This window comes from Schistocerca piceifrons, chromosome 3 (assembly GCF_021461385.2).
Source record: "Schistocerca piceifrons isolate TAMUIC-IGC-003096 chromosome 3, iqSchPice1.1, whole genome shotgun sequence".
NCBI lineage: Eukaryota > Metazoa > Arthropoda > Insecta > Orthoptera > Acrididae > Schistocerca > Schistocerca piceifrons.
Genome location: NC_060140.1, coordinates 145,798,363 through 145,814,089, shown reverse-complemented (window position 1 = coordinate 145,814,089; position 15,727 = coordinate 145,798,363). Strand labels below are relative to the sequence as shown.

General features: G+C 46.0%; 2 protein-coding genes across 2 annotated transcripts in view; one reads left to right on the top strand and one right to left on the bottom strand.

The window, feature by feature from the left end:
• LOC124788470 (peroxisomal leader peptide-processing protease-like) overlaps positions 1 to 15,727 on the bottom strand; it is a 1,192,842-nt gene that overhangs the window by 1,045,242 nt on the left and 131,873 nt on the right. The gene's annotated exons all lie outside the window — the stretch shown is intronic.
• The window catches only part of LOC124789926 (ion transport peptide), a 36,249-nt gene that overhangs the window by 18,934 nt on the left and 1,588 nt on the right, over positions 1 to 15,727 (top strand). The window contains exon 2 of the mRNA XM_047257451.1: positions 13,964 to 14,247. Coding sequence (XP_047113407.1) covers positions 13,964 to 14,247 — 284 coding nt within the window. The remainder of the gene's footprint in view (positions 1 to 13,963; positions 14,248 to 15,727) is intronic.

Below are 15,727 nucleotides of genomic sequence, written 5' to 3'. Positions count from 1 at the left end.
AAAACTCTGGTCGTCGTTTTCTCAGAAACGATCGTGTATTTACGGATAAGCCGAGACAGGTATTCTCTTATTTTGACTCCTCTTCCACTGAGCGAAATAGAGTTATGGCACCTGCCAAAGTGCTCAGAGTAATGTCGGTCTATATCTACATATGAAAGGCTTGTGCGCGTACGTGCAGACAGACTTTTCTCCATGACCACCCACTGTCACCCACTCGTGGTTGCGAGGGTAGATAGCCGTTGGTCTCATGCCGTTACTAAGGGAGTTTGGTCGCGGTACGTGGCAGTGCGTGTCCGTGGCGAACAAAAAACCGCGAAATATGGAGCAATAAATACTCTCAGGAAAAGCTATATACTCTGTGATTTACGAAAATTGCCGTACATGTGAAAAAGTGTTTATTGCTTCACTGGTCCGACGTGATATGATGCTTGCGGTGTATCGTTATTCAGACTTTGATAACGGGGCGTTATATCAAATAGATCAGTTTTTAATCAACAGAGACACAAAGAAAAAAATCCTTATAGACACAACGATAAAAATACTCGTAACCTACAAATGAATAATCGAACGGTACACTACTTGCCGTTGTTCGCGCGGCTCCCCCCGTCGGAGGTTCGAGTCCTCCCTCGGGCATATGTGTGTGTTGTCCTTAGCGTAGGTTAGATTAAGTAACATGTAAGCCCAGGGACCGATGACCTCAGCAGTTTGGTCCCATAGTAACTTACCACAAATTAAAAAAAAACTACAATGCTTTCGAAGAAACATTTCGCTTATTCTTCTTTAGTTTCATCCTTTTCATAATTTAGCGCGTTTTAGTCAATCACTTCGCTTATTCTTGGCTTTCATTATTCTTCGTGAACATAATTCCATGCCATATATTCTGACCGGGCAACGCCGGGTTTCTCAGCTTGTATGGTAGAAACTTCATGGCCATTTTAAAACTTCAGTGAAAGACAACACTATTTTCCCTTGCAGGCACTACCAGTATCATGGTATCGAATATACGTCAACTCAGGGGAATCTTTCTTGGTAATATATTTTTGAGCGTCCATAACGTGGACAAAATGTCAACATCTCCTACGGAGATCTTCAATGTTATCTTCACGTACACAAAAAGCAACTTTCATCGCCTTTATCTGAACTATCGACAGAGATTTCTGTTTCCCTTCCCCCTTCTCGCATGGAACCATAAATCATGATACGATTTCGAGACTGATGCTCACAGTCGAACAGCATTAACCACCGTATAAGTAGAAAATTTCGGATCCTGTATTGAAGTTGAACTAGTAGCTGCCAGCAATGGTTTGTTTTACTGTTTTTGATGTGAGGTTTATTCTGATGTAAGCAATCTGCATCAACATCGCCATCTGCGTCTACATCATTACTCTGCAATTTGCAGTTAAGTTCCTGGCAGTGGGTTCATCGAACCACCTTCAGGCTACCGTTCCACACTCTAACAACGCACGGGAAAAAAGAGAATTTAAATCTTTCCGCGCGAGCTGTGATTTCTCGTATCTTATTGTTATGGTCATTTATCCCTATGTAGGTGCGCACTAACAAAATATTTTCACAATCTAAGGAGAAAGTTAGTGGTTGAAATTTCATGAGATGATCCTGCTGCAGCGGAAAACTCTTTTGTTTCAATGCCACCTCAATTCGCATGGCGCTCTCGCCCTTATTTCGTGATAATACAAAACGAGCTGCTCGTCTTTGAACTTTTTAGATGCCCGACGTCAATCCTGACGAGCAGATTTTAGTTATGTAAATATTATCGTGTAGTAGTAAAATTAAATACGAGAAGTACGTGAGAATATAGCGAGGATACATCAGTATGTCCTTGCTCGATGTGGCGTTTCTGGGTATTCGACAAAGGGACTTTGCTTTACACGATGATCATAGTAAGTCATTTTAAGGCTTGTGAGCGATGTATTGGCGCTAGTCGTAGAGCTGGTTTTCCTCCTCCGTCGCATCTTAGTAAGGCTTATAGGCAAGTTGGATAAGCTGAGACAGACATGGTGTCTATGTTGACAGTCTCGAAACGTCGATGCCGCGAAGAGACCAGTGATACTTTGTACAGAGATATTACGCAGCTCGGAAATAGAAATCGACGCGCGACTCATCTTGTGGGGCTGGAAGGCGTAACCCAGCTTGCGGACTCCGGCGCGGCTCGGCGACCGCCGAACCTTGAGGTGCAAGTGGCTGCAGTACCTCGCGGCTGAGAAACGAAGCGACGGAGCCCGCGTCCCGTGACTCACCGCCGTGGCCTCGCAGCTGCCGCGGCACAAAAACCCTCGCACCGCCGTGCTGCCGCCGGAATAGCTGTGCATGTAAACGCGTGCGAAATTACACAACGCTGACTCACTTTGCGCCGCGCCGCGATCCCGCAGCCGTTACCCGGACCTGCCTACAGTCGCCTGTAGGAAGGGCACATCGCTCGCGCTCTCTCTCTCTGCGGGGATGTCCCACAAACCGAGGCGCCGTTACACCTTCGCGCTGCGATCTGTACAGTCGCGATGAGTTATTTTTTCTGTTTAACGCGTTAAGTTCCGATGGTTTTAAGAACCTGCTACGATCGTATATCTGCACCGAGTACAGCGTTGTTCGCAATTTGATGAGCTGTTTCCTGGTATATCGAGTAAGTGACGGCGATGATTTAACAAAGGACCGATATTCTGCAGAAATATATCTACGTATATGATCCACAAGCCACTTCACAATGGTTGGCGGAGGTTACGTCGTACCAGTATTATAGAATTTCCTGTACTATTCGATTCCCGCGCGTTGAGTGGAGGGAGTTAAGACTGTCTGTTTACATTTGCTTCTAGACTCAGCAATCTACCGTAAGTTGCATGGCGGAGGGTCCTGCCTCGTTTCGCGAATGGTGCCTCCAATTTTACTTTAATGTTTTTTTCGCGAGTTATATTTAGAAACAGCAATATGTTGCCAGACTCTTATAGGAAAAGACCAAGGGTCATGCCGAGGTGGATACACTGTTTCCCATCAGATCATCGAAGTTAAGCCCTATCGTATATCCAGTTACACAACGCACTGTTGACATTTTCACCTTTGCCTTTACTGTAGAAGGGACAGAAAGGATGGTGGCGTCGAGTCCCTCCCCCTCCAAAAATGGCTCTGAGCACTATGGGACTAACATCAGTGGTCATCAGTCCCCTAGAACTTAGAACTACTTAAGCCTAACTAACCTAAGGACATCACACACATCCATGCCCGAGGCAGGATTCGAACCTGCGACCGTAGCAGTCGCGCAGCTCCGGACTGAGCGCCTAGAACCGCGAGACCACCGTGGCCGGCGTCGAGTCCCTGGTCACCAGTCTTTGCGCCACGTGTCCTGGATTCAATGCCAAACTTTTCCGCAGTATCTCGTGAAGTGGGGGGATGCTACACTGTCGATAGTATCCGGCGTCCTTTGAGCTCTTCGGGAGGAGTAGGCTGTGTGCCGGCAGCGTGTTTCACGCTCTCCCTTCTCTCATCATTTTCAACACGAACATGACACTACACCACACACGCACACCTTTTCCAGTCAGATACACTTAGCTTTCATACTTCGCGAAGGAAAGGTACCTGTGAACACAAAAGGGTAGGGAAAATCTCTACCATTTAGTCGGCTCAATCCGTCTCTTGGGGCTTCCCAGCTATTTCTTATAGCAATAAACGCTCTCTGAACTTTGATAGTAAAACACAATGCAGTAGACAACTCCTCTCTTGAAGCGCCTCCCACTGGAGGTGGATGATCATCCCCGTGACGCTTCCTCGCTTACTAAACGATCCTTCGGGGAAAATTCCTACTTTTATTTCGATATTCTTTATTTTGTATCTGGTATAAATTGTAGACTGAGGAGAAAAAAGCGGACGAACAAGTATTTTGTAACCTACTTTATTCCAGGGTGAACTTCATTTCTGGGTATTTCTTTCAATAAATCTCATTCTGGTTCAAAATGGCTCTGAATACTATGAGACTTAGCTTCTGAGGTCATCAGTCCCCTAGAACTTAGAACTACTTAAACCTAACTAACCTAAGGACATCACACACATCCATGTCAGAGCCAGGATTCGAACCTGCGACCGTAGCGGTCGCGCGGTTCCAGACTTAGCGCCTAGAACCGCTCGGCAGTGAAGCGCTACCGTAATTTAGACGCATGACTGTCATTTGGAAGACGGGTGGCTCAGATATCCCTCTGGACATCCAGGCTATTTTCCTTGTGTTCCGTAAAGCCATTAAGACGAATAGCGGGATTGTTCTTTTGAAAAAGACACCACCTATTTCCTTCTCCACATATCATCGACGGGACATTAGCCCTAACTCTCTTCTCCCTATAAAATAAATAAATTAATTAACTAAAAAACAAATCCGCGACAAGTTCTACATCCACCCAAATATTCTTAAGCCGCTGTACAGTGACTGATGGAGTGTGCTTCGTGTCGTTATTAGTCTTCCCTTTTTCTGTTTCATCCGCGGATGGAGCGCGTAGATAATGGCTGACTGTACCCCGGTGCGTAACCTACACGTTTCCACGGGACTTTTATCACTGATCGAGTCACTCGAGCGTTTTCCGTCGCAGCAGTAGTAACGACTGCGTAGGGTACATCCGAGACGGACAAGACAGTTCCTGAAACGTGAGATTATGCTGTCGCGCTTCCACGTTACACCGGTTTTACGGTCTTGGCCCTACCTACGCCGTCCGCCGGCTGAGGCCCCTTTAAAAAATACGCCGGTGGATACGTGCGACGCCTGGTTCCCAGAAGAGGTAGGCAGGCAGGCACGCGGCAGGTGGCCGGCCAGAATTACACCTGGACCGCCGCCGGCAGGCGGCTGCCGGGGCCGGTTTTTGCGAGCGTCCACGGTCCGGCGCTCATTCTCATTTCGCGGTGAGCAGTCGATCGTGGCGGCAACATCTGGGCAGCGCACAGCCGCGCACGCTTAACAATCCTGTTACCGTGGCGAGGCAACTGCGGAAGTACCCTAGCCCTAAGTAATGAGCCAGCAATCGCGCATCCTCACACTACATTCCGGAACAGTTCAAGAAAATGACCGAGTCATATTTGCTCTGTTGCTACACTGTAGACAATCTTGGATCTCGCTGTAAGGGTTCAGCACACGATAGACCGAAATATCACTGGAGACAAAGGGTTCGTTCAAACCTGACAAGGATCGGTGAAGGTATCTCACACAGCAGTGGACTAAGAAAAGCCATGGAGCAAGCTGACTGCTCCAGGAGTACAAAGCGTTACTCTTAACTTTTACGGGCCTATTGTTCCAAAGCGGGTTCACCTCTCTTGATCGAATACAGCACAATTCAAATTACATGTCTAACGATGTAGGCATAAATCACCGAATCACAGTCCGCCCCCGGTAGCTGAGTGGTCGGCGCGACGGACTGTCAATCCTAAGGGCCCGGGTTCGATTCCCGGCTGGGTCGGAGATTTTCTCCGCTCAGGGACTGGGTGCTGTGTTATCCTAATCATCATCATCATTTCATCCCAATCGACGCGCAACTTGCCGAAGTGGCGTCAAATCGAAAGACTTGCACCAGGCGAGCGGTCTACCCGACTGGAGGCCCTCGTCACACGCCATTATTATAGCGAATCACAGGGACAGGAAAAAGTATCTTCGACAACGGCATCACCATCAGACTTTTACCACCTGAATCTGGCGCATGAAACAGCACGGAGAGCTACATTTTTATTGCATACTCCATCCTCTGTCTACAAAAGAACTTATAACTTACGAGGGCTATTCGGAAATTACGGTCTGATCGGTCGCGAGATGGAAACCACGGTCACAATCAAAAATGTTTTATCTGTGACAGTTAGCGACACCTTCCAGCTACTCCTCCACACAGTCACCGCTCCCACTGAGACATTTGTCGTAGCACTGTACAAACTTTCCAATACCCTCGTCACAGAGGCAGTCGCCTGTGCTTTCCGCCACTTCTCTACGCTAATCTGCAACTTCTTTCCGCGCTAAATTGTTGTCTTCACAGCCAGCGGTTCATGTGAGCAGAGATGAAACTCAGAGGAAGTCAAGTCCGGGTTGTATGGTGGCTGATGAAACACTTCTCATCGAAAACGCTGCAGGCGCATCTTCATTGCCCCTGCAGAGTGAGTCCGAGAAGTTAAGGGGGCTGCGTGACATCAGGTGAAATCTCTCACCAGGCCTTTATACGTGGCGGGAGGCACCATTTTTTAGGCATCTTTAAATGGTCACTGGTCGCTTCGAACTCAAAAGAGCGACGTGACGTGATCGACGGGTATACTAGAGAAACAGCCAAACACATCTGTGCAAAGCTTCATCGGTGGTTTCCATTTCATGCCCCATCGGACCTTACTTTCCGAATAGCCCTCACATATTGTCCGTACTTGGAGATCAAGTTACCTCAAGTTAGTACTGTCCATGGTAGGGAACGCAGCTGGAAAACTGGACTTAGTAACAGGTACAACGCGATAAATACGCCACCAAACTTCCAAGCTTAAGGTGAACGAGAGAGAATAACTACGAAATGAACAGAAACGAATACAGCGTTGGGTGTCTGCAGAAGGGTAGGAACGCCGAAACTAACAATCATTTAGCTGTAAATCAATTTTACGGATGAGAGGTAGGAGGTAAATGAACCACAGCATGTGCCTTCCCCTTGTGGAGTCGGAGCCAGTCACCGGCAGGCAATGCCTAATAAAGAATAATGAAGAATCTATGAGAAAGGGAAGAGTGGTTACTATCAGCTCGCCCTGTTCTCGCGTCCGGCCGCCTCGGACAAAGAACGGAGAAGCGGGAGGAAGGAGAGCCGTTAGTTAATTAAGTGCGAAACGTATCGACTGGCGGACCACCAACGGCGGCCGCCTCGGAACCTGTTCCGGGCCTCTGGACCACATTTTAAATGCTAGCCGGACGTGAGAGGAATACAGATGTGGACCCCGCGCCGCGCTGTCTGGTCTGTTACGAGCCAGTTGCCCAGCCCACGGGCCCTTTGCTTGCCTACTCTCATCTACGTCTACCTTACTCGCTGCAACGTCCTCCCTCTTCCTCGACGAAGGCCGTGCTGTCTACTGTGCACCAGGGGCTAATGATGTGTTTCATAATGCGTGCCTTTCCCTCTGGTCGAGCAGTGGTGCAGTGATTACGCAATATTCGTGTCTGGCTCACACAAATCAGAACTTGCTTTTATTTCAAATCACAAAAAGCGAGTGGTTTGTCATATTTTAAACATAGCTGCGCTTCAGCAAGCATGCAAGAGCTTCAATGGATTGGGAATAGCTGCCAACCAGTTGCAAAATACAGGTTTATTGAACCTTGACCACGGTTTCGACAGTTTAAAACTGTCTTCTTCAGAAGGTATTGCACGTAGAATCACATATTATATATATCTGATGTGGAGGAAGTAGTTGACGGTCTATTACATGTAAATGCCATCCACTTAATCACCATTTAAAATACATAATTTAAAAGTAGTATCTCTCTACTGTGGGGCTTTGTCTTACAACTTTTTAAAATACCGCACATTTGACGATGGACACCACATGTTGTTTGAGCCATAATCGAATGTGTGGAATATAAAAAGTTGTAAGGCAAACTCGTACATTAGAGAGCTGCTAGATTAAAAGCACGTTTTTAAATGGTGATTAAATGGGCAGAATAAACGACTCCCACATCGGATATATTTAATACGCGATTCTACATACAATACCTTTTGAAGAAGATAGTTTTAAAACTGTCGAAATCATCGTCAAGGTTTAATATACCTGTATTTTGCAACTGTTTGGCGGTTATTTCCAATCCACTGAAGCAAGTGATTTGTCATACAGCATTACAGGCCCATAAAAATAGCAACAACCGTCTCCTGAAAACTTATGGGCATTTATGAACGTTATCAGCCTTATAATAAGGATGAGCGCCTAGCGTGATCCTTCGTTACGGACAAACATTATTAATATGGAAAGACTGTGCGTTTGAACTCTCAACTGGACACCGAATAGATATAAAGTTTAACCCGTCAGATGGGTATCTGATGTGGTGAAGTATTACGGGACGAGGACAGCATCACAGATTTCAAAATGTAACCAAGATATGCTCAGCTTCTTTCTCTCCTCTCATAGGACATTAAAATCATATCTAAATTTTATTGTCGAAAAATACCAGGGAACGGAAACCTTGAAGAAATGAAGGAGGAGGTCAAACAAAAAAATCAAGAAATATAATGCGAACATTTTTTGTGCAAACAATATTCTTAGGACATTGTCTGGCAATAAGCACCTGTTCGCTCTAATGCCGTCAGTTTCACTAATCAGTCATAATTCCACATACAAATACATCGTAATCGCAATTCCTTCCGCGTTGTGTTGTCATGTGGGCAAGATTTTTGTGGCGATCATTTGGAAGAACTTGTCGGCAGCTCCAGTGCTATTAACTGCAGGCAGCCTCCTCCTTAGGTTGCACTCACACACCTGCAGGTATCAGACCGCTAACTAGCGTGATGGACGGCCGGGGGAACCTGTCCGCCCGTAATTAACAGCGAAAGCGAAGAGAAGCAGAGTGGAAGAAAAGGCGACGCCAGGGAAGGGAGGTAGGGTGCGGAATAAAACCTGTGGTAACCATTACCAGCTTAAATAAGCAAGTCGACAGAGAAGGCTTGCAGCGCGGATAAGTGGTGGAACAGGAACGGGGAGATAATATTCTAGTACCCGCAAAAGGGAACCGGAATATAATTAGTGTGAACAAGCGCGCGGGGTGGGCTTTGTAAAGGAGCGCCAGGCAGTCTGAGTTGCTAGACACACACACACACACACACACACACACACACACGTACACACTCACAGTGCCGTCCACTCAAACGAGCATCGAATGAAGTCATCGCATCGGCTCCGCCGATCTGTAATTATGCCGGCGATCGCCTCTCATGTGCGGCCAACGTCGGAGGCCCGTGATTACGAGCGGCGATTTTTGCGGAGCGAGCGCGCAGCTACAATTAAGCCCCGGCGCTCGCCCTTTGAAAGTAAGCCGCTCGCCTGGGGCGTTTTGCACGGGTGGCCGGGCCGGCCAGGTGCTCGGCCAGCTGCCCGGTGGTCGCGGCGACCGTGCAGAAAGAAGCAAGCCGGAAAAAAGGCCAAGAAAGACCAACCTGCGCGTCCGGTTGTACGCGTAAGCAGCCGAGCGGATGGCCGGATCTGCGTCTCGGTTGCAAGATAACCACATTAAACATAAAGTGACGCTGGAAAGATATCACGGATAAATTCCTCGCGTAGTATGTAATGATGTCACAAATAAACTACTCAAAGTGGTCATTCCTTAGTTGACACCGAGCGAGGTGGCACAGTGGTTAGCACACTGGACTCGCATTCGGGAGGACGACGGACGGTTCAATCCCACGTCCGGCCATCCTGATTTAGGTTTTCCGTGATTTCCCTAAATCGCTCCAGGCAAATGCCGGGTTGGTTCCTTTGAAAGGGCACGGCCGACTTCCTTCCCCGTCCTTCAATAATCCGATGAGACCGATGACCTCGCTGTTTGGTCTCCTCCCCCAAACAACTCAACCTTAGTTGACGAAACGAACTCTTCATAAGGCTGTCATCCTCAATAGATATGAGTCGACGATCGAATTTCATTAACTCCCCAAGACGCGGATATTGAAGAAGAAGGTACTCAGTACTCAGTATGCTACTCATTAGATCTATTGATTTTCTCTTACAATACTAGAGGTCATGTGTTGTTTTCATGGGCCGAGGGGACCTCGTTCTTGATATACACTGGGATGACAAAAGTCATGGGATACCTGCCAACCGTGTTGGGCCTCCTTTTCCCCGGCACAGTGCAGCAAATCGACGTGGCATGAACTCAACAAGTCGTTGGGAGCCCCTGCTGAAGTAGTGAGCCATGCTGCCTCTATAGCCGTCCGTAATCGCGAAAGTGTTGCCGGTGGAGGATTTTGTGCACGGACTGACCTCTCGATTATGTCACATAATTGTTCATTGGAATTCATGTCTGGCGATATGAGTGGCCTAATGATTCGCTCGAATTGTCCAGAATGTCCTTCAAACCAATTGCGAACAATTTTGTCCTAGTAACATGGCGCATTGTTATCCATAAAAATTGCATCGTAGTTTGGGAAAATGAAGGCCACGAATGGCTGCAAATGGTCTCCAAGTAACTGAACATAACCATTTCCAGTCAGTGACCGCTTCAGTTGGACCAGAGGAACAGCCCATTCCCTGTAAACACAGCCCACACCACCATGCAGCCACCACCAGTTTGCACAGTTTCTTTAAAGTCAGTACCGCCGTTAGACTGTTGTTTCATTCTCCGCACACCATCTTGACTCAAGATGGTGTGCTCAGTAATGAAGCAAAGCAATAAGCTCTGTCAGATATATAGCCTCTTAGACAATGTGTCTAATAGTGTATTTTAATATGACAGTATGCCATCTTAGGCAATTTATAACACTTAAAACACTTGATAATGACACTTTGAAGCCGAAATCATGATTGTGTAAGTGTAAATAAACAACAGTCTAATGGCGGTACTGACTTTAAAGAAATATATTATGACTGTGGTCCCACATTATGAAAAAGTTTGCACAGTGCCTTGTTGACAACTTGGATCCATGACATCGTGGGGACTATGACACAGCCGAACCCTACCATCAGCTCTTACCAAGCGAAATTGGGACTCATCTGACCAGGCCACGGTTTTCCAGTCGTCTAGGGTCGAATCGGTGCGGTCACGAACCTAGGAGAGCCGCTGCAGGCGATGTCGTGCTGTTAGCAAAGGCACTTGCGTCGATCATCTGCTGCCATAGCCCATTAATAACAAACTTCGACGCACTGGCCTAACGGAAACGTTCTTCGTACTTCTCGCATTGATTTCAGCGGCTATTTCACGCAATGTCGCTTGTCTGTCAGCACTAACAACTCTACGCAAAAGACGCTGCTCTCGGTCGGTAAGTGCGTTGTCCTTGGTGAGAAGTAATATGCTAAATTTGGTATTCGCGGCTCTCTCCTGACACTGTGGATAACACAACACTGAATCTCCTAACGATTTCCGTAATGGAATGTCCCATGCGTCTAGCTCCAACTCCCATTCCTCGTTCAAAGTCTGTTAATTCACGTCGTGCGGCTGTAATGACGTCGCAAACATTTACACATGAATCACCTAAATATAAATGATATCTCTGCCAACGCACTGCCCTTCTATACCTTGTGTACGATACAATCGCCACCTCTATATGTGCATATCGCTATCCTATGACTTTTGTCACCTCAGTGTATAAAGTACACTACTGGCCATTAAAATTGCTACACCACGAAGATGACGTGCTACAGTCGAGAAATTTAACCGACAGAAAGAAGATGCTGTGATATGCAAATGATTAGCTTTTCAGAGCATTCACACAAGGTTGGCGCCGGTGGCGACATCTAGAACGAGCTGACATGAGGAAAGTTTCCAACCGATTTCTCATACACAAACAGCAGTTGACCGGCGTTTTCTGGTGGACTGTTATTGTGATGCCTCGTGTAAGGAGTAGAAATGCGTACCATCACGTTTCCGACAGTGATAAAGGTCGAATTGTAGCCTATCGCGATTGCTGTTTAACGTATCGCGACATTGCTGCTCGCCTTGGTTGAGATCCAATGATTGTTAGCAGAATACGGAATCGGTGGGTTCAGGAGGGTAATACGGAACGCCGTGCTGGATCCCAACGGCCTCGTATCACTAGCAGTCGAAATGAAATGCATCTTATCCGCATGGCTGTAACGGATCGTGCTGCCACGTCTCGATCCCTGAGTCAACAGACGGGGACGTTTGCAAGACAACAACCATCTGCACGAACAGTTCGACTACGTTTGCAGCAGCATGGACTATCAGCTCGGAGACCATGGCTGCAGTTACCCTTGACGCTGCATCACAGACACGAGCGCCTGCGATAGTGTCCCCAACGACGAACTTGGGTGCACGAATTGCAGAACGTAATTTTTTCGGATGAATCCAGGTTCTGTTTACAGCATCATGAAGGTCGCATCCGTGTTTGGAGACATCACGCTGAACACACATTGGAAGCGTGTATTCGTCATCGCCATACTGGCGTATCACCCGGTGTGATGGTATGGGGTGCCATTGGTTACACGTCTCGGTCACCTCTTGTTCACATTGACGGCTCTTTGAACAGTGGACGTTACGTTTCAGATGTGTTACGACCCGTGGCTCTACCCTTCATTCGATCCCTGCGAAACCCTACATTGCAGCAGGATAATGCACGACCGCATGTTGGACGTCCTGTACGGGCCTTTCTGGATACAGAAAAAGTTCGACTGCTGCCCTGGCCAGCACATTCTCCAGATCTCTCACCAACTGGAAACATCTGGTCAATGATGGCCGAGCAACTGGCTCGTCAAAATACGCCAGTCACTAGTCTTGATGAACGGTGGTATCGTGTTGAAGCTGCATGGGCAACTGTAGCTGTAAGCGCCATCCAAGCTCGGTTTGACTCAATGCCTAGGCATATCAAGGCCGTTATTGCGGCCAGAGGTGGTCGTTCTAAGTACTGCTTTCTCAGGATCTATGCACCCAAATTGCCTGAAAATAAAATCACATGTCAGTTCTAGTGTAATATATTTGTCCAATGACTACCCGTTTATCATCTGCTTTTGTTCTTAGTGTAGCAATTTTAATGGCCAGTATTGTATCCACAAAAACAACGAATTTTCTTTTACATGTTCTGTAATTGTTATCGATGCATCGCAATGCACTGAGTAGTTACAGCTGTTTGTAATCGTTTTATTCTTTTTGAACTGCCCTGTATTGTCTTTGGGCGGGCAAGTTCTCTGTGCTATGTGAACAGCGGAAATCGTACGCCTTGACCTAATCTGCTGCCGAGACACGAACGGAGTGCTCGGAAGTGTGAGCTCCTTTTCGAGGTATCGGCAAGTGTCGGGAATCTGGTGCGCTGGCCCGGCAGTGGGCGCTGAAGGCACTCGCGAGGCACCGTGTCGGGCCGGCCCTAACGAGCGCACATCCTCTGGCTAACGAGGCGGAATGACGGCGCTGCGGGCTCAGCCGACGGTCGGCCAACAGGGCCACGGCCGGCTCGGGGGCTCGGGCAGGCACTCCGCAGCGACGCGCCAGTCCCACCACGTGCGTCAGCGCAGCTCGGCGCGGTCTCCGGCCGCCTCCGCTCGCCGCTCCGCAAACGCACACGCAGTTCCGCGGGCTCGGGAACATCTCACGCCGGGCGCCATGCCTCTCGCGAGGAGCTCCGCTCGTTTCGTCTGCACGTCGTCGTGCCAGTCGCAGAGTGTCTCGATAAGAGCTGTAGCCGAGGATCACGGTCCGGGATCGCCGCGCAATTCACCGATGTGTGCAAACTGATTCTCTCGTCGTCTCTGTTTTGTTGTTGTGACTGAATAGGAAAAATCGCTACAGCTTGTGCGGAAAAAACATCTGTTCGATATTTGTATTTCCAAATCTGTGACAAGAGCCTCGCAGCTGTATTCGTTCAAGGAGTGGCTGCGAAAGTTATGAGGTAGCAGAATGAATCTACGTTGCAGATTCTACCCGTTATACCGAAATACGCCGATGACTATTTTGTATCCTTTGTTGTTGTTTCATTTGCCTGCAGCTCTTTTCAAGAGTTCTCCATACCACAGTGTATAGACACGCGATCGAGCAAGTACTAATTGCGCAGTAATCCACATTATCGTTGCTTTCTAAGTGTCCTTGCTTTGATCCCACCGTTGGTGTCATAGACAGTAAATACTTTTGAACAATAGTTTTTCAGGAACGGTATCTGACGTCGGCCACTACGAAATTCCACCCATAATATAGTGCCTTTCCCCGCAGTTTGTCGTAAATAATCATCCGTGGTTGGTTTTGCTCAGCACTATGTGTCGCCAACGCCAGGCACCTGTTGCATTTCGTCTAGCAACAAAAGCACTGACCGTGGGAATATCATTGTTGCAGATGCACCACCAGAAGCAGCAGCAGCAGCAGAAGCAGCAGGGAGAGGCTCCATGCCGACATCTCCAGTGGCGGTTATCAGGGGTCGTCCTCTGCGTCCTCGTCGTAGCTAGCCTCGTTTCCACGGCGGCTTCCAGCCCGTTGGATCCACACCACCTTGCCAAAAGGTCCTTCTTCGACATCCAGTGTAAAGGAGTTTACGACAAGAGCATCTTTGCACGCCTCGACCGCATCTGCGAAGATTGCTATAACCTATTCCGCGAACCTCAGCTCCACTCTCTGTGCAGGTAGGTTGAACTGACACAAGAATGCCTCTAACTGGTTGTAAGAAAATACACACGCAAAATCGATCTAAATTATCCAGCAGAAAATTCAGACTGCTCTGTCAGCATTGAAATCGTTTCTTATAAATGACAGGAAATACAATTAGTACTGGTTTTTATTTCTGCTTAGTAATGAACAAAATATGGGGTCATCACAAAAGGAAAAAACGTGGTACAAATTAAAAATAATAATAACAATGATGATGAGGCATGCCTTTTCTTTGACCTTTCCACGTAATATGCATAAACTTTATCATAACCTACACTAGTTGTCTGTCTGATAGGGCGAAATATGAAATTAACATTTATACTGCAGGTAACTGATGCCTCATATATAATTCAAATACTAATAGTGATTTATTTATAGTTCAGTTTTAAAAAGAAAATGTTGATGAATCTTATGTAGTGCCTTTTGTTTCAAGTCAACAAACATTGTTTTCACTGTTTTAGAAGGCAGATGATCTTTTTCTGAAATTGCTCCCGGCTTCTGTTTATAAAGTTCTTACATCTATAAATTCTTGATTGTAATTTATATATTTCATTTTGTATTAAAAATTATATATGCTTTACTTTACAGAATATTCTGTTATTAATTGTTTCATAGTATATATTTTAATGAAACTTTACAGAAATTGTATCTTTTCATACAATTAATAAATAATTAATAATTTGAGATCTGTTGAAAAATAAATTTCGTTTAGTGTAAATAATATTTTTCCCAGTTACAATCAATACTTAACTGCACTTCAGAATACAAAATTAAAACACACAAATGCAAAAAAAACATTGAAATTATATGTGTTTCTTAACTTGTCTGATTATTACAGGAAAGACTGTTTCACATCTGACTACTTCAAAGGATGCATCGATGTTCTACTTCTCCAAGATGACATGGATAAGATACAGTCTTGGATAAAACAAATACATGGGGCAGAGCCAGGGGTTTAGGTATTTTATTTTTTGTTTTGTTTTGTTTTTCCTTTTTTCGTTTTCTAACTACAAAAATAACATTAAATAGTAATTACTTAAAACAATCTTTAACTAGAATAATAGTTTTTTCTGAAAATAATGTAGTTAAAATTAAAATTCATTAAATAACTTACTAACTATATAGTAATACTGAAGGCTTCTATAAACACTACAAATCTATACCTTTTACTAATTTATATCTACAGAACCAGCACTAACATTACGAGGTACTATGAACCAGCACTAACATTACGAGATAGTGTGTTAAAAAATAATCCTTATCATCATCAAGACTACAATGTGGTGTCAGTAATGAAAAGTGAAACAATAATTAATATCATCCTGAAATAAAATCATGTCAAATAGACAGTTACATGGTTCAGAAATTAAATAACACTGAAAAATACAATTAAAATCTCAAAGCGAAAATTTTCTGAAATTCTCACACATGGAATCTAATAAAACGTTTTGACAC